This window comes from Agelaius phoeniceus, chromosome Z (genome assembly GCF_051311805.1).
Source record: "Agelaius phoeniceus isolate bAgePho1 chromosome Z, bAgePho1.hap1, whole genome shotgun sequence".
Taxonomy (NCBI): domain Eukaryota; kingdom Metazoa; phylum Chordata; class Aves; order Passeriformes; family Icteridae; genus Agelaius; species Agelaius phoeniceus.
In genome coordinates, this window is record NC_135303.1 from 57,135,590 (window position 1) to 57,155,716 (window position 20,127).

Below are 20,127 nucleotides of genomic sequence, written 5' to 3' on the forward strand. Positions count from 1 at the left end.
TATTTTTGCATGAGTGATCTCAACAAGGCCACTTATTTGCTATTGTGTCTACAATGCATGGATTTTACAAAACTGATAAAGTGTTTTTGCTTTTGTCACTCTTGGTCCTTGGTTTTTAATGTATCAATGACTGATACCATTTATCCTAATGCAGAACCTCACTCTGGAGTTCAATTTGTCTCCAATAATACCAAAGTGACCAAACAATTATTACAAGTACAGTCTGTTATGATAAGCACCAATACTTGTTTTCTAGATAAAGACCATCCATGCCATCATCTTAACCAACCAGGCATATCTAAAATCTGTCTCATTTACTGTAGTAGAACGCTATGCAAAAACAGCCAGGAAGGGAAAGAGTGAGAGAGATGACTAAGAAAGCACCAGGCATAAATACTCTTATGCCCTCCCACACCAAGTTTCAGCAGCTGGCCTTCATAGGGCTGATGCAGAGGTACCTCTCCATAGATTTGGATGCTGGATCTGAGCAGGAACCAAGAAATAGCTGGACTGGGATGAGACTGCTTATAAACTCTAAAGCACAATCCACTTGTGGACCAAAACAGTGAAGCACCTGAGTGTTAAGTGGTGGAGGCTGCCAGATAAATGGTACCTCATCTCTGTTATTCCTGCTGCACCATTCCATCTTTTTCCATTTCTTAAAGCCAAGTGGAAAACCCTGGCTGCCCACTCACATCCTGCCTGCTCAGTGCCATCCACCTGGCCCACGGCCAATCCTCTGCACCACCATGGGTTTCACATACACAGCCTGACCATGCAGTTATCCCAGCGCTCCCAGTGCCTGTGGCTGGGCTAAAGGACTGAGCTCAGGACCCATGCCACGGGTGCCTGTGGGTGTTTTGCCTAGGACTGCAGGATGCACTCCTGCCAAGACCAGGACATAACCAACAAGTGAAGGATGGAGTTCAATAGATACTCATTAAATACACTCAAATAAGTTCTTCAAATTAATTGTTTTGTACTTTTTACATGTTATTTATACCAGGAGTAATTCCACTAGAGACCAAAGGAATGTATCTGCAGAGCACATAAAAGAAGAACCAGGCCTGAAGCTACACTGAAGCTAAGTGAAATGTAACACTCCAGTCTCTTAAACCTGTTTTTAGCTAGAATTAAGCAAGATCTGTGGTGTTATAAACAGTTTGACAATCTGTACCTACTATATTAGAACTGCTTCTGTATGTATTTAGTGTTTACTGAGTTCACACAATGGAATAATATGACAGCTACTGCAGTTCAATTTTTAATTTGTCTATAAACTAATTAAAGGGTCCCTGTGTTTTATGTTAAAAGCACAGATGAAAATACCATCTTAAATATGTGCAACAGCATCTCCTGAGAAATCCATGACTCAAAATTATTTTTAGATCACCAAATAAAACAATGTGCAATGTCACAGAATGATACAGTAAAAACCAAAAAGAACTGTAAATAAAATGATGCTTTAAAAAACCCAGAAAAATTAAAGCCAAAAGTATCAATGTAAAATGACTAGACATGTTTTAAGCTCATCATGGAAGAAAACATATTTACAGTATGTGTTTTCTGTTCTGGCCTTTCAAACCAGAGAATAAATTTGAGATGAAAATTGCTCTGTTACTTCTAAACAGAATGCACTGGATAAAAAGGCTACCAAAGCCTATAAAAATGATCACTGATGCATAGCTCAAAGTATTTTTTTTTTCTATTTAAGCAATCTACGTAAGCATCTAAATCAATAACAGTTATAACTCAGAAAGACCATTTCTTTATCACAGGTCCTAAAAAATCTCCCAAAGGTAGGCCATATGTGAGTAGTAGAAATTAATGCCTCCAGCTTTTCCCTGAGCAAAGGCAGGGAACTGCAGGAATGCAGCCCAAAGGCTAGAATTTAATCTAAACTCACACCACATTTCACAGTACTTTTTTATTTCTTCTAAAAGACACCGAAAAACAGAAGAAGGATGGAGAATACAAATAGTGAGAAATCTGTATAGATTTGGGGCAAATATGCTGGTATCTTTTACATTAAATGTCACAGAAAACAATTCAAAAACAGGGGTAGGGAAATACAAACAAAACATCTTGAGAAGGTTTTTCCTGAGATCTATCATCTACACACCCAGTATCCAAAATTTTTTGCTCTGCAAGTGGTTTTCTTAGGCAATGGACATGAATGCCATGGTGCTCTGAACTGTGAAACTATGCCGGATTTAACACAAAAAGCTGCAGAACTCCCTCATCAAACACTGTCTTCGAGGCAAACGAGGATGGAAGCACCACACGGGAAGGAGAGGACAAAAAACTTTTTCCTCACGCTTAATTAGTGTTCTTTAATTCCCTCCCAATTGCTGACAAGCAGCACTATGTTCATTCCTTGCCGGTTTTGTATTTTTTCCTTCCAGCCACCTCCACTGAGAAGGTCAGAGCAGGCTTGCATTCCTATAGTTAGGGTATGAAAGACAGTTTGCTTCACTTTCTGGCGCATCTCTTCCTTCACTTTTTTTTTCTTTTTTTCTTTTTTAAAAATATAAAACAAGAGAAATCTGGGGCGAAGGGCAAGCCACCCACCAATACTCTCGGTTCGCAGCGATAAGCTGAGGGAACGAAAGTTAAAAAAAAAAAAAAAGAAAAAAGAAATAGAAAAAACCCTCCGTTTCATACCTGCTGCCGCCGCAGAGGTGCGGGCTGAGCGGTGCGCAACCCGCGGCAGCAGCTGGGGCAATGGTCGGAGACGAAGTCCTGGTCCCGTTCCCCGGCTGCCCCGCGGTCCCGCTGCAGCCGGCGCCGACCCCCCGCCCCGCTCCCGCGACCTGCATCGCCAGCAATTAGGATTCATCATCTAAACGGGCTGGCAGCGGCAGCTGTGGCAAGCCGTGTCCAAATAAAATCACACGGGGCTTTCAGGCGTCCAGCACCGCGTCTGCCCGCGGAGTAAAAGGCTCTGGTGTGGGTCAGTTCCCCGCCGCCCCCGCCCGCAGCTTCCCCCGCCCGCGGCTTCCCCCGCCTGCTCCGGCCCGTCGCCCCCGCGCCCGGCCCCGGGCCGTACTCACATCTCGGTAACATTGTCCCCCTCGGCGCTCCTCTGCGGCACGGGGAAAGAGGCGATGCCCGGCGACGATCCCGTGCACCAGATCCGCCAGGAGCTGCACCCGCAGGACGCGGGGCAGCCCAGCGCACTCGGCCAGCAGCCCAGCACCAGGCAGCACAAGCCCCACAGCCGCGCCAGGCCGGGCCCCGGCCTCCGCCGCCAGGACACCATGCTCACCCCAGCACTGCCCCGACAGCCTCCTCCTGCTCCCGCCGCCGCCGCCGCTGCCGGGGCGCACGGCTGGAGGGTGCGCAGCTTTCCGCGCCGCGGGCGGGCACCCCGGGCCGGGGCTCACATGGGCGCGCCGCAGCCGCAGCCACCGGCGCCCCGCGGCTCGGAGCGCCCCGGGCGCTGCGCGGGGCGGAGGGGGCCCGAGCCGGGCGCCGCGGCGGCAGGGGCGAGCGGGGCCTCCGGCGGCGCGGCACCTGCCCTTAGTCCCGCGGGCGGACAGCGGCACCGCCTGCCCCCGCGGCTGCTGCCGATGATGCTGCAAAACGCGCGGGGCGGCGGGGGCAGGTGGCGGAGGCTGCGCTCCTTTCTGCGGGGGCTCGGGCTGCCGCTGCCCGCCGGAGGGACGGCGAGCGGGCGGCGAGGGAGGCGCAGCGAGCGGCGGCGGCGGGGCTCAGAGCTCCGCGCTCGCCCCTTTATGCACCGTCTCCTCCTCCCTCCCTCCAGCTGATAATAAAGCAGCTCCGGCTCCTGCTCCAGCCCAAGACGGGGAGCTGCCGGCAAAGTGACGTGGGGCTGACGCAGAGAGGGGCAGAAACTCCACAAAATGAGCCTGAAATAAAAATGAAAAAAAAGGACAAGGGAGGGAGGAGGGGGGAGCGGGGGAAAGGGAGGGTGCCGAAGAGCAGATACCAATAGGCAGCCTGCACTTGAGCTTTCAGCCTCGCACGTACATGTACACACATACACACACACACTCATACAGGCGTACAAGCACCCCGCGGGATGGGCAGTGCGGCGCCGCCTGTGCGGACTGTGTGTCCCGCCGGGCGGACGGAGACACAGTGCCGAGAGGCACCTGGCATGCCCGCCAGGGCGGGAGCTCTCCATCGGGTTATAAACGGGGCTGTGAGAGAACTCCGGGAGACGACGGATGAGCGACCCTAAAGCGCCTTATTTTCCTCTTGACAGCTCCGCGGTCGGGGCTGCTTTTCGTTTTTCTGCCCCCACCCCCAGCTGCGGGTTTCCGCAGCGCTGCCGATGCACCGGATCCCGCCGCAGTGCCCCGCGCTGAGCGCTCCGCAGGCGCCACCGCGCGTCCCGCCGCCGCCGTGCACCGCGGCCCGCCCCGGGGCGCCCTGCAACCCCGGCCGCCCCACTGACCCCCAGCGCCCGGGCGACGGACACGACACAGCACCAGAAGTAGTAATCGTTTCCGTACATCGAGGCTGAGGCAAGTCTGAATGACATAGGTGTGTCACGTATTCGCAGGTGCAAAGACCAGCTGATCTGAGATGCTCTTCCCTTGCCGTTTCTGAGATTCTGTGCTTCTGTCCTGGCACATGTCATCTGTGACGATGGGTTCTTCACTTACCACTTCACCATTAAGTATAAAGGTGTTGGTGGCCCTTTTCTTACCTAGTTACCCAAGCTGAGTATTTTGAAGTCACTAAATCAGGGCGAATTAAAGAAAAAAAGGTTACAGAATTCCTATGACAAAGGTACAGAACAAACAGTTAGTACATTGTTAGAAGGTGCTTGGGAATCAATTTGACATGACACTAATTGAAAACACACTCCATTCAGGAAAATCCACATCTTACCAGGTGGATTTGCAGGCCAGGCATGAGTTGGTTTTGCTTTAAAAGAACATCCTACTAAGTCATAGCCATATACCTAGCTAAACACACTATACAGAAATAACATACCTCCCCATAAAGCAACAAATGCAGACTGTACAAAAAGACATAATCAAAAATATTGTCAGTCATGATTCTTTTAAACCAAAGTTTTGAAGTTTAAGTAAAATTGTTGTATAGATACTCTGAATATACTGCCTCTCTATGAAGTTCAGGACTTTGAAGTAAAGTATTTCTCTGAACAAAATATTTATGGAAGGGTAACAAGTAAAATTAAAATGTCATGCAGAATTTTCTAGAGGAAAAAATTGGTGATTTTTAAATAATTTGGAGGAAAGAGAAAGAAAAATTAATAGCATAAACTGTAATATGATTCAAATTAGAAAAGACCTTGAGAAAGAGCCTTAATGCAGAATAGAAGTAAAATTTTAAAACCGGTAAGTTGCTGCAACACCCACATTACTGTTCTCCAGCCAAGTCTCCTTACAGCTTTGGAAAATGTGTTTTATTCCCCCTCTCTCTCCTGGAGGAACACAAAGACATCACCTCTTTAGGGCAATAAATACCCATTTTAGCTGTCCTAGTGATTCTATGGCAGCAAGCTCACATCAGTCTAATCATATATACTGAATCAGCATATATACTAATCAGAATCTACTGAACATTATTCTTTCACAGGCATCTCTATTTTCTGTGAATCAGTGAAATTGAGGAGTTGTCAAAGAAGTTTTAGATAAAACCATGCAGTTGGATCAAATTGGCTTATTAGATAATTCAATATTGTTGGAAGAGTAAAGTTCTGTTGGCCAGATCATATATTTGTAAGGCTACAGACCAGTGTTAAATAAAGCTTGAGGCAACACTTGGAAAAGGGTATTATCACCCGTTGTGGTAAACATCAGTTTATGTTTGCTGCAATTCAAAATATTTCTCATAGGAGTGTTGCTGAACTGTACAGGAATCTTGTCTTAGAAGGTTTGAGACGCATAGATTTCTATATGACAATGCCAAAAATTACCAGGCTTGAAAATATGATGGTAATATTGCCAAATACTGTTAAAAATCTATTTTCTCCCTAAAATTAGTATTTTACCAAAATTGACTGGGAGAAGAATGTGGGAAGAAACAAACTGAAAGTGTCATATTTTCAGGCCACCAAAGTTGTCAAAATGAAAGCTATGGAATGCTCCATCAAGAAATACATTGCTGCCTTAGTGGGGGAAACAGCAACCCTTTCTACAGGCACAGCAGCCCTTTCTAAAGACTCACCTGCTTTGAGTCTTTAAATTCTAAAATTACTAAAGGGTAGCTGTACCAAGAAATTTGGTAGTAAATCATGACTTCATTTCTACATAGAAAAGTTTTATTTCTATGTTAACTGTGCATATTTTTCTCACAGATTCAAGAAAGTAGAAAAGAACTTAAAATACTCAAGTACTTCCTATTAATCAGTACTTAAGGAAGAGCCACAATATGAAGCAGTATTTAAGGGAGAGCCACAACTAAACCACTAAAGACAAGTAGCTTTCTGGTAATGCTACAAGACCAAACGTCATCCTGAAGGTGGTAAAATTACAGCAAAGACTTTAAAATATTACAAAGCTATAGAGTGTGATCAGAGGACTCGAAAATATGAATTGAGTCAAGATTGAAAAAACTCACTTCAGTTCATGAAAGAACTGACAGGAAGTTCAATAACACCCCTGAAATATATAACAAGGACAGGTAATATTTTTTGTCAATAGGATAGAACAAGGATTAGTACACTTGATTTACAACAAGGCCGATTCATGTTTGACATCATGAAAACTTTTGAAAAGGACAGTTAAGCACAGCAAATAGATCACTTCAGAGAACACTCAATCTTGAGTAATAGAGCCTTCTCAGAGCAGGTGAGGTAAACCTCTTCGGAGCTGGTAAAGAGATTTGCCTTAGGCAGGTGAAAACAAATCAATGACTTCCCAGAAATTCTGTTCCTTTGCAATGCATGTTTCCTTGCCCATTTTTTTTTTACTCACATAGATAAAGTTATGGGAGAACATTCATCTAAATATACTACAAGAAAAACCTGAAGATACTGGAAAACTCACTGTTTGCTTGAAATCACTGTTCTAAAGTTGAGTGTTTGATTACTTCAAAAGTTTTGAAACTTTAGCTCATACACCATACATAAAGAATGTGTCACAGCATTGGAATTAGTTTAAAGATTTAAGCATGTATTTCTGGAAAAGAGGTAGGAGCTGAAAATTCAGAGTCCTTGTGAAAGTACTATTATTTAGGTGGAGGAATAAGGAGTTATTATTACCACAGAGTCTGGGAACAGGTAAAGGCCACATAATTTGTGTGTGTTATGGTATCCTATCCCATCCAAAGGAATGTGTACTCAAAGACCAGTCTTACCAAAACTGTGCAGAAGTAAACTGCTTAAACTTTGCTTACAGTTTGAAACTTTATAGCTCTTACAAGACGGAGAGGTTGGAGAGTTCATGGGACCTCATGATCTTTTCAGAAACATTTTGTTTTCCAGTGAAATACCCCAATTCCCATGAAACTTTTCACATGAAGGTGTTCTTGCTTTCAAGCTAGAATTGTGGTCTGAGACAGACGTCTGTACCATGACTCAGAGCAAGCCTGTGAACTCCAGCTGACAACATCTTTTGGGCTGACAACTACACTGAGGTGTACCTGCTTCTCTTATATGAAATCCCACATCTTTTCCCTAAATGACAAAATTTAGCTTCCACACAACACTTTTCTGAATTTCCTCCAAACATGAGGCACTCTCCGAGTGTTTTAGTCTACATTTTAATATTTCCAGTGTTCCACCTATTTGCAGATTTATTTAGCTACTTTATCCTGGCTCATTTTGCATTCCTAATAGCGTGTTTACCTTATCACTTTGAAGCACTGCTCAGGCTTCATTGGCTTTAAAGTGAAGCTGAATCCTGCCACCTTGTGCTCAAGAAAATCAGCACAACTCTTTATTTTGGCAAGAAGAGAAAAAAGAGGAAAAGGGAAGGAAAAGTTTACTAACTACCATGTTTCTATTAAACAAGGAATCCATTGAGGATCTGAAGATTTAATTGGTTGGGTCCAGTTTGATATTGCCTGAGATGTCTACCTGAGATCTTCTCAAAAGGACAATCACTCTCCTAAAGACACTGTTCTTACCATGAACAGCCACTTTTCAAATCTCCACAGGATTTTGAAGCTGTGGCCTCCCCCATGACCTGATGCAGATATGACACTTATCCAGCCTCTCATCCCATTACCTCTGTCTGTTTAATGGCTCAAGGTATTAATCATAGTGTTCTGGTTATGCTTGGTCACGTTTTGCTATGAGAGTAGCATTACTTTCTTTCCATCAATAAGAAATCACATCACAGACTGAATAGAAAGAGCCATTTTATAAAAAAAATAGTATAAAAAATAGGAAAAAAAAAAAGAGTATTTTTGAGGATGTGGTAAAAGTAATGCCTGTAAGGAGCCATGGATGTCCCTTTTCTGCTGAAGTACAAGTCAACATTCTTTTTTTCTGTCTGACAGGATTCCACCAGTACCTTTGTGGTAATGTGTGAATGCAAACATCATCCTGAAGGTGGTAGAACTGAAACAGACTTGGAAAGGCATCTTCCTCCACCACATGCCCAATTGGGCCTCCCCTCCTCCTCACCCCTGTGTTGTCCTGTATCCCTGCCCCTCCCTTCCCTGCACATTGTTGCTGTGAGCTCCTACCTCAGCATCAGCCAATCTTATCCACCTCTCTTGTGAGTCTCTGTGTAGCCAGACAAAAAGTGCAGCTTGTTGATTCTGCAGCTATCCACTCACCACATTGGATACTTAGTACCAAACATAAACGGTGTGCCTACCTGTAAGACTTCAGCAACAGACCAAAGCAACTGATCAGCACCAATGTTCTATTTTGCTGTGTTTTTTCCAAACAGTGTTTGTTCAGGTTAAGTTTGTATCAATTGCATGGATTTCCTCGGTTCATAGAAGTAATTTCTTCCTCAGATAACTCAGCTGACTCTCTACATGTCTGTTTGCACATACGTATTTTGTTGTGCAAATCATGCTTCTTTCCAATTACAAGGATTCAACAGGTGGCAAATGGCAACATAATAAAAATCTGACAGCCAGTTGTCAGTTTTCTCCCCATTTAAAAGCTGTCCAAACTATAAGGATTTTTTGGCCTTGTTGAGCCAATGATATTCTGAATCTTCCTTTAGAGTAGTCAATGTAAAATAAGATAAAGGAAAAAAAAAGACAAAGAAAGACTCCCCAAAACCCAGTCTCTAGGACACTAATTTAAAACATCCAAAACCATCAGTCATCTGAAAATTTAGTTACTGGAACATTGCAAGCTGGCTTCATTTAGCACAAGTTACTGAGTTACAGCTGCTCTCACCATTTACATTCACACAGACTATATAACATTGTGCATTGCTTGTAGTTATGATTTTTGACTCCTTGTCCTTCTAGGGACCTGAAGAAAGAAAGCTCAGTAATTTATTGCTCAAGATAGATATCATTAGGGTTTTGATGCAGATATGCTTATCATGGTTGTGCTAGTTAGTGTTTCATTCTAACAGAGAGAAAATCTCATTATAAAGCCTGTTTCTCCAAGGGGAAATACTGCTTGTACAGTTGTGTTCATTGTTGATAGCATACAGAGGACACAGTAATTGTGTTCCAAAACTACTGATGAGGTCTGAGCTTGCTGCTTGTCACAATGGCACAGATAACAGCCATGAGCAGTGATAAGCAGTCAAACCAGGAGAGACCTAGAAGGTCAGAAATCAATTGCTTCCAGCTGATCGATTTAGGACTGACAGATCCTGATGGTTGGTATAGCAGCTGTAAATGGAGGTAATTATTCTGCTTATGAATAATATACTGTGAATGTCTTGGTAAATCAAGTCTTCATCTAACTGAAAATCACGTGTACAGGACAATGATTAATTTTTCTCTCCCTTTTTTAAGAATATTGGTACGAGAGATAATACTACGTAAACCTAATACTTGTTAACAGTTTCTGTTTCCTGTTTGACTCTTCCTGTGTCTAGTTATATTTTACATAGTTTGTGCAGCTTCTATACAATAGAATAATTTACATGATATTAATTCTTTTTAAGAGCGAGTAAGAAGAAAACAGGAGAACCTTTATAAAAGGCCTGGTAATTTCTTTGCAGTACAATAAATTATTCTGCTCCCAGAAAATGTCCATCTTGTCCACTGTTTATGAAATAATCTCTTGATGCTGACAGCCACTCTCTGGCCTGACTTAAAAGAACATATTGACAAGTTTGCTGCAGAGTCACTCTGCTATCTTCCGGAGGCTTTCCTCAAGATTCAAGATTATTTTCAGGATATAGTCTAGCATGGAAGCTGTGCAGAGCCCTTTTAACACTTTCTTCAGCCTTGTCTCCCTACATCCTCTCCCTGCCTCAACTACTTGTGAAGCCACATCCTTGCTGATTATTTTCTGTGGTTTCCACGGCCTTTAGTGGCCACCAAGATTTTCTGATCTTTTTGTACTTTCCTACAGAGTCTTCTCCTCTCCACAACACCTAGAATTGCTCACAGGGCATGAGGGACTCTCTTACATAATGTTCTGCAGGTTTCTATGGTACTTCCACTCAGTTTCCCACAGCAACCATACAGAGCAGGAGACATTTTAAGATGTACCATCATCAGTTATAAATCCTTCTCACAAAATTTAGATAACATTGTTTTTTCATATGGTCATGTCCAGCTAAAACAGAAGCACCATTTGGTGTTAGTTTTCTAAGTTCGACAATATTGTCTTGTGCCTCTGAGTCAAAGAAAGAACTGATAGTCATCATTCTGGTAACAAGAAATGCAAAAAAAGTTTAAAGTCTGGAAGTATTTGGGTTTTGAAAGTATTAGCTTAAATCAGTCTCTGTGGGTTTGGTACCTTAGTCAAATGTTTAGGTAAGGCAGTGTCCAGCTGCCTCCCCCAAGCAGCTGGACCAGTTGGATTAAGCACATTATGTACAATTCTGTGTAGAAACAATGCTGAACTGTTGACTGTTGTCAGTATTCACAGTCATTTAAGGTGAATTCACCTTACAACTTAGGTCCTGAAGCTGAAGTTGATGAAAAATCTTATCACCTTAACTGAAGCTTACCTATCATGCACAGCTTAGTCCTCAGCAGTTAAATCCTGTTTGGGTTGCACTTTTTTGCTTTGGCCTCATGTGCCATCTGTTAGCTTGAAATTACAATGTAGCAAATGTTTATACCTACTTTCAGTGGAATTTGCTTTAGGTTTTTGAAAATATTATCTTTCTTAGATGTAAGAAAATTCTTGTTAGTGAATTATATTCATGCCCAAAATACTTGATTTTATTATCTTCCTGTGTTGGTCTTGTTGACTGGGGGTTTTTTTATCAACATGCCATGTTGATGCTTAAATTTTCACTAAATGTATTTTCACTTGAACATTTGATCCACAAATTACAGGGCAAAAAGGACCTTCTATCAAACTCATCAACATAAGTCAGTTAATACTTGTTTTTACTCCATCATTTGCAGATTTATTACTAATCTTACCTGAAGGACACCTCTCTTCAGAGGCTGGTACTTTTACTCGTCATTTACATAGGCAATGCTTTTTGGGATCTGTTCCCATCAGAAGTACCTCCGAATGGCATCTCTTTCTTCCAGGGCCACTACTGTCAGATGCCACACCTCACTCATGTCATAGGGCTTCTTCTAAACTTTTAGGTAAATACAAATTTATGGGTGAGGTAACTAACACCAGTGGCACATCAGCTGCAGTGTTCAGGTTTTTTCTAGATCTTTTATCTCTTCAGCTATTTCAAAATTTAGTCCATCCTAGCTGGAGAGACAAGCAGATGAAATAACAGGAGATGAACTCACCCTGTAACAGATGAAAGAAACATTTACTGTGGATTCATTGCTCCCCACACTTAAGAGATGAGGTTGGCGTTCCACATTTAACTTACTCCTTACAAGTACCACTGATCAATTATCTCTGCAGCCAAAATTCCCAGATTTTGTTAGTAATTTGGTCCCACACATAGAAAAGAAGGGGAAAAAATCCAGAAGTTTGACATTAAACCTCATACCTGTTGATATCAAACAAACACAGCCTTTCTTAGCTGTGCCCATTCTAATCTGCTTTTGAAGACCTCTCCTGAAGAATGACTACATTCTGAAGAAGATAGATTTTCCTTAGCAGCAGAGTAGGACTTTAGTGCCAGGACTTATCTTATTACATTTAGAATTTCACAGAATAACTCTATGTTTCTTTTATACTTAGCCAGGAGAGATGGACAATGGTTGAAATATCTCACCCTACAGTAAAGTCTGATCCATGTTAGATGGATCATCTCCTATTTCTCTACTGATTGCAAGGTGACTACCTAGATGTGGAAGCTTTTATTCTAGATGCATATATTTAAGTGAATCTCCTTAATCATTCCATCCCACAAAAAAACATTTCTTGATTACAAGTCCTTGTAATTTTTTATCTCTGTCAATTAAGTTAAAAGATATGAAGGAGTGTTCGCCAGAAAAACAGTGGGCAAAATCCCCTTCAATTCCATGTGTATAACATTCCAATAAGGTTTGTATATTAATTACAAGATTAATTTCACTGACTAATAGCCAGTAACATTTTGTTTTCATCTTGATTCAAGCAGATGATTCTTCATCAAGTCTACACGTAGAAGAATTCTTTTGCCAAAGACGTAGCTGTTCAACTACAAAGTGTGTTACAAGACACACACACATACCTATAACAGCCCAGTTTTTGCCTTTGGTTTCTGCCCCTGGGAACTCTCATGCTTTCAGAGTAATTGATTGGTGTTTTCTTGCTGAATCCCAGCTACTCAAACATGTCCACCTATTTTAACCAATGAAGCAAAGCCCTCAGGATGCAAAGTAATTCCTGAAATCTAGCCTAAAAGCTCATGTTCTTGTAGCCCATACCTGTTAGTTTCATTTATCTACCCCAGGAATCCTTTCTTCTCCTCTACTGTCCTCACCAGTATTCAAAACCCCACAATTCATTTTCTTTTAGCTCCTACAGTCAGAATAAAACGCCTTCTGTGCAGCATTCTTCTTCTTGGCACATGACTATGCCTCATTAGAGTTTTGTACAGTCATATCAGCCACGGATTTCCCAGTATTTTGTAGAGAAGTATAATTTTCTAAAGTCAGGGTTCACACATGTCCAAATCCAATTCATGTGCTAGTTTTGCCCTTTAGTGGTGATAGTTACTCACAGCAGGACTTGAGTCTCTCTCTTTCACTTATGGCATCCCAACTTGCTGGTCCAGTCCAGATTCTGCTGCAGATACAAGGCTTTCACCAAGCCTGGTCCAGGTGTCCCTGGCCTTTCCAGTTCTTTCCACTTGTATGACTATGCTTGAAGGCCAAGGTACCTATGTTAAAAAAAAAAAAAAGGTTATTTTTCCTATAATTTAGATGATGGAAGGGGTCTCGTGTCCTACATCATGTTGCATATGTACACACATTAGATCTTGGGTGGCCCAAGAGGAGTCACTGAGAAGTGGTTAGTCTTCTTCTCCATCACTTTTATGGTGTTTTGACTGGATTTGTTTCATGGAATGACTCTTGCATAGCAGTTCCTACAACTTTTTTTTTTATTATTTTTTTTATTTGAGAGACAGTGGAGTGTTTAAAGAGATTTCCAGGCCTTCATCAACACAGAGATTCTGGTCATAAGAATATTTAGGATGGACACAATCCCTTGCATGCTGTTTGAACCACAAGCAGTATTTCCTGAAAGGCAGATGGCCTGATGGCTAAAAGGTTAAAAGCTTTGCTAAATATTGTGTTCATTGCCATTGATTGTGGATTTGATGGTATTTAAGTGTACTGGTAAAGGAAACCACTGATGTAGGTCCCTCTCCTTGTCATCCTTACTCAATCCCAGTGTGAAACAACCTTACAGACTCAATTCATTAATTGACCACAGAATGTGGGTCAAAGGACTGAAGTTCATGGATGATAAATACTGCGGTTTGTTAAATCTGGGTACATGGAAGTTCACTGCAGCTTCAGTGTAACTTTCTATGTGGTGAGAGGACTAACAAAAAAGCCAGGATTGAGTTGACACAATACATCTAACATGGCTGAAAAAATCTTTTCAGATCTTCAAAGTTTGTTTCAGGAGCTCATTTCACTTGGCAGACTTAGGTATGTGTGGAAAAGAATGTCTCTATTCTGAAAAGCAAGAAAGGAAATACTAATCAGTAAGATGATATACAAAACTTATATGCAAAACTCACCATTAAGATGATATGCAAATTGCACAAGGTTTTTAATACTTGTAGAACTGCTTAATTTTTTCTGTTCTGGTTTTTTGACCTGAAGTTAAAATAAATAGTTTGCCTTTCTTCCTTAGTTGTACCTGGATTTGTAAAATTTGCATTTAATTGTAAAGGTAAGATACAGAAGAAATAAACAATGATAACACATATGATAAGTGACAGTACAACAACATGCATTTGTGATTCAATTAATAATAGACTAGTATATACACAAAACACTTTTGTTTACAATAATATATAACCATTAGGATTATTCTTCCCAAGCATTTTTGTAGTCTAAAAAGCTTCTGTAATATATATTTATGGTGTTTAGAGAATTAGTGTGGTAGCACAATCCCAGAAGTCACTGGTACAAGTAGTATTTTGTAAAAGTTATTCAATATCACAAACACACTGTGTTACTTCTGTTGACCTAGAAATGCAGACCATAAGCACAAGGAGGCAAATCCTTTAAAGCTGACAAAACAGAAATCACATCCTTCTGCAAGCAAAACAGCAGCCATGAAAATATGTTTTGACTGTTGCTGCTTTTGAAATAAGTTCCTGTTCTGGTTACCTAGAATGATTCCTGAGAATTCAGAGTCATATGAAGACCAATGTCTCGATTAAAAATTTGTACAAAATTGTAAAAAGCATGCTGTCCCTTTTTGAAATGGATACTATTTCTTCCACCTTAGGGTTCTGCGGTTTTGTGGAGTCACCATGTGCATTAACACATTTGTCTGCACATCCTGAACAGTATCCATGCTAGTAACTCAGGTAAAATGAGGAAGCTGTTCAATTGTCACTTTAGACAACTTGGAAAATGCGGATTTTTTTGCCTCAGTATTGTGAGACAAAAAAAAAAAAAAAAAAATTGACAATGCCTCCTACTTGAGGCTAAACACAAGAAGACCCAGCAAAATCAAGAGCATCTTGATCAATCAAGATCAATCAAGGGGACTTAACAAGCTACCTGAAAACAGAACACAAAGCTGACTCAGCTGTGTTCAGTTGGCAAGGACAGGGAAGAGTGGAGACCGTTTGCCCCAGAGTGATAATTGTTGGCTGTACAATGGTCTCCCAAAAGAACATTGCTGGATGTTCCAACACCTGGCACATCTAAAGTCATATTAAATAAAGCAGTATAACCTCTGCTGTAAATCGTGGACTTTCATTGGCATGCTAATGTTCTAGCATTTTACCCTGGTGATGCCCAGTATCATCTTCTAATTACCAAACTTCTGACATAGCACTTCTTTTTAAAGTCATTTTCATGCTTGTGTAAATACAGGGTTGAGTCAAAAGTTGTTTGCCATTATGTTAAATGAGACTTTTTCAGAATTTTTCCTGCATTTAAAATTAATACTGCCTTTCTGGAGTAGTGAGAGAGTAAAATGAAGAAGTTCACTCCATTTTCTGTGCCACTTCTTGTGTGTCTTCTCTTTATAGAAGGGGATCTTATCTTACAGAACATCCCTTAGCTTTTTATTTATGTGGTGTACATTGGCCCAGATGATTTCAGACACTGTGAAAGTGGATGTTCCTAACTGAAAAATTGCTCAATGTGTTGTTACAGGGACTTAATTGACCATTTGACTTTTAAGCTCAATCTCAGTATGAGAAGGTCAATTATTTTGAGGTTTTTCATGCTTTTTGACTGCTGAGTGTGACAGCACTCTGTGAAAAATATAAAGTAATAAGGGAATACAATAGCATTTTGAACCCTGATTAAAGGAAAACAAACAAAATAATAAGAGTAGTATGCCAAATGTAAATATAGGAATAATGCTGGACTGTTCTTAATAGAGGCCTGGGGCACTGGAGTAAGTCAGGCTGTGCTAGCATTCAAAACTATCTATCTCGATAGTGTCATTATCTCTTTGTCTGGCAATAATAGTGCTAAAAGCTGTGCTTTCACATAAAATAAGGTAAGACAAAAGGCCTGACTAAACAGTGAGTTACCCTGCTTTTGTGTCATGGTAACCCCTCTGAAAACAAGCTGAAGCAAAAAGATGTAACTGGATGTTGAAGATGTTAATCTAGCTCGTCTCAAGGAAAAGATTTCTACTTGCCAATTTTGCTTACTAAAATCATCTCACTTGATTGAAGCAGAACATGAAACAATGTTCCATAGCATTATATTTAAAGTGGACAATCTTATAAATGTCACAGCGAACTACAGGAATTATATCCTACTTCTCATCTATGTTTTTATGAACATTGTCATCGGGAACTGTTCATAAAAACATATCAATACTCACAATCTTCAAAATATTTTTCTTAGCATACAAAGCAAAAGATGCTGTACTGTAATTTGAGAGATATTCCCTATGAAGGCAAGCAATCATGGCAGAAGAGTTTTTGCTTTTGCTTCAAAATGTAGATAATTTTTGAAGAAAAGTTGTATCTGAAAACAGGAGCAAGTATTATTGCTAGATTGCTGAAAGAAGAGGTTGGCTCTATGCAATATAAAGACCCCTATAAAGGATGAATATGAATAACAAATACATGCCTTGGAGTAATCCTAGACTTTGTAAATCATTCATTTTGTCACCTGAAAGACACTTTGTATGTATTACCTGTACCAGGGAAGAGATCCAGGATCACAATAAGACTTGGAAAAAATTGCAGAAGTTTTAGCCATTTAATTATATTTTCTGTGAGGCTGAAGGAATCCTGCAGAGATCACCCCCTGTAACAAGGACAACTGCTTAAGGCATTGAATTCCAGGCATTCCCAGCAGTGTAACTTTTAGTCTTGGTGTTGAGTAGTGGGCAACGATTGCAAAACCAGTGTGCCCATGGGATGGCCTGTCAGAAAGAGTTGCCAGAATAACAAGCATTCCCTAGCTGAATCCAGAGGCTCAAAAGTCCCAGTTCCCAAATTCAGAGTGATCATCAAGGGACAAAAAATAAATGCCTATTAATTTCCTAAGGAAATACAGCTATGTTCTGAGCTAGGTACCAAACCAAGAACTAATTGGGTCACTGTGTTCCGATGAATGAGCTGTTTTGTTGGATATCTTTTGTTTGGGTAGTCAGTTTTGCTTTAGTTTTACCCCTTTTTGAAAATAAAATATTTAGCATAATTTTGTCCCATGCATGAAGCTACTTCCAAAGAAAAACATTCCTGCTACTCCTCCCAGAAGACTATAGAGACACATGTGAATTGCAGCATATGAAGCCATAGAAACAACATCCCTAATCGTGTTTTATTGAGGGAATTGTGATGGTTTTGCAACTTGAAAACTTTGAGAAACTTTTCAACACCTTTTGAAGGATCAGAATTGAACCTTAGTCAGACAGGAGAAGTGTGAAACCAGTGATATTCTCCTGCAAATTTCTGGGGAATGATGGACTCTATTTCTAAATTTTCTTAACTTATTCTTATAGGATTCACCTAAACTATGAGAAATGAACACCATCTCCAAATGGATTGCTAATTTTTTTCTTCATCCCTGTACTTCATTCTCTCTCAATACTTAGAAATAATTTGGGAAAATTTAAATTTTATTCAGCACAATGATTTTCTAATGGCAAATTCCTATGCTTTGTGTGCACAGCATTCTTATTATTCTGTGCAGACAGGCCTTATAACAGTAAAAAAATAGAAGTTCCTGTAAGTGTTGTTCAGGTTTCTATCTTTGAAGAGCAAACTCATGGAAATTTTTATAGCTATATCAAATACCGCTTGCTGGTGCATGCTGTGATTCTCTTTCCTGAATCAGAAATTTAGAGATTCAACTCACAGGCTGTGAGCTTGCCTCCTACATGAAGCTGACATCACAGTTAATTAAAAGAAAGTCACTGTACTACTGGCATTCTTGAGATGAAGGATTAGCGTTGCACATTCTGGACAGCATACAACTCCTACAAATTATACCACAAATTGCTTGGCACAGACACAAGCTCTCATCATTAAGGGAAAGTGGAAGAATACTGTTGGGATTCCTGATGTAGGGTAAAAACAACAAAACCCCTCCAATTATTCAATCTTCAGGGATGAAAAGCACAAAAACTACATTAGTGGGTACCTGATGGCAAGGTGTAAACTGCATAAGATTGCACCAGACAATGCTAAGAGGTAGTAACTGCCACTAATTCCTCAACAGAAGTAGGAAGTTCTTACACTCCTCTCATATCTATCTCCACTCTTCTGTAACAGGATATGTTCATTCATTTATTTCCCAGGATGAGGCTGAGCACAGCGGATATATGGATATATTCACACTTATCCCCATATTCCTTATTTCTAGGCATTTTGTTTAACAATGATAACAAATCAGTGAATAATACTTACTGTCTCCTCTCAGCCAAGTATTCATGGGAATCCAAACTCAGTTACTTTTGAAGCTGTCTGCACTCCTGTTGGTTGATGAACTCTTGATCTTTGTCATTTCTTGTTTTAGATCAGGACTTCCTGGTAAAGCTGATGTCTGTGACAAGCCTTCTTGACTCTGTGATTCCCAGAAAATGCAGAGAAAAGACACCCCAGTGACTATGACTCACACTTGGAAGCTACTGCAGGTCCCAGTTCAGAAGCTCTCCTCTCTTGTCTTGACTCATCAGGAGTGTAAAACAACCTATGATCTCCTAACACTGCTCATTACAGCCAAACTGAAAAGAAGAAAGAAAAGGAAATGAAGCTCACTTCTGTTTATAACCATGTTTTTCACTGCAATAGTTAGAAGTATATTTTCTCTGCCATACTTTGTTGTTTTGTCATCTTCAAAGTCACCTTCTACTCTGAGCTGGATAGAGATTCTAATTTCTAAAGAGAAGAAACCTATTTTTTAGTTTATTTTTAGAGTAAAAATTTAATAAAGCAGCTCATTAAATAAGTTGGTTCAGTTTCTTGGATATGTCTCATATTCTATCTAATGTGCAGAGAAAGATTTGATTGCCAAAGTATAGAATATTTGTTTTGCTAACCGTTTCTCCTAGTAAATAATCCTGTTAACATGTAAGGTGTGGTATACCCTCATATCTGTAATCATAGGTGCATAGGAACAAATCACATGTGTGTAGACATACAGCTTTTTTTCCAGAGGGATAGTAAAGGATAACTGGTTTTTCTCCATTACAGATCAGATTAGATTTATTAGGAACATCTATAACTCACATGCATGCTCTGTGGTGCATCCATTTAGGACAATATTAGATCCTTTGGGTCATCTCTTAGTCAGAAACTGCAGGCACACTTCCCTGCTCTTTTGCCAACACAAGCATTCCAGAGACAGGACAGCACCAGCAGTGTCCTCCCCATGTTTGTTTCTCGTGTTTGAAAAGGAAATTTGAGGCATAGCTATCCCAACAGTTTACAAATCTGGTCTGCTGGGATTCAGCTATGAGATCTGGAGTGACAGCCAACATTTTTCTCCAAATCCTGATAGCTGAGAGGTGTTGCAGACCTTCAAGCCTGTGATGTTAGACCTCTCTGAATTTCCTGAGTTCACTTGTAGTTATGTGAATTAGTTCAGGATGAGAATGATCTGAAAAGGAAGGAGGGTCATGTTAGAAGTTACCAACATCATCCCATATTCCTAAAGCTCTAGAGATCTACATTGTTCAGAGAAAGAGAAGAGAAGTTGCATGTGTTTTTTTTAAAGCATGCACAAAGCTTTATTAAATCACTGCATCTTTTTTGAAAGAAAATCAGCAAAAAGGGGTTTTATCAACTATAATGTACATGTGGCAAATGCAATGTTTTAAGAGATTCACATTTTCAAAATAGGTGGTCCAAGTGAGTGAGCAAAGTTACTGTTTTGCCGCAAAATTCCTGTATTTATGGGATTGAATAGCTAAATATGAAACAAGAAGAAAAAGAAAAGAAGAAAACAATGGAAAAAAAGTTTTGCTTTAAGTGGACAAGCACATTTATTTGCTGTGTTCCTACACTT

At 40.6% G+C, this 20,127-nt stretch overlaps 1 protein-coding gene across 2 annotated transcripts in view; it reads right to left on the reverse strand.

Moving 5' to 3' along the window:
- Positions 1-3,406, reverse strand: part of NTRK2 (neurotrophic receptor tyrosine kinase 2) — a 197,471-nt gene extending 194,065 nt beyond the window's left edge. For both annotated transcript variants that reach the window (XM_054651801.2, XM_077171951.1), the window contains exon 1: positions 3,054-3,406. In XM_054651801.2, the coding sequence (XP_054507776.1) occupies positions 3,054-3,262 (209 nt within the window). In that variant the 5' untranslated portion in view covers positions 3,263-3,406. The remainder of the gene's footprint in view (positions 1-3,053) is intronic.
- Positions 3,407-20,127: the final 16,721 nt, after the last annotated feature.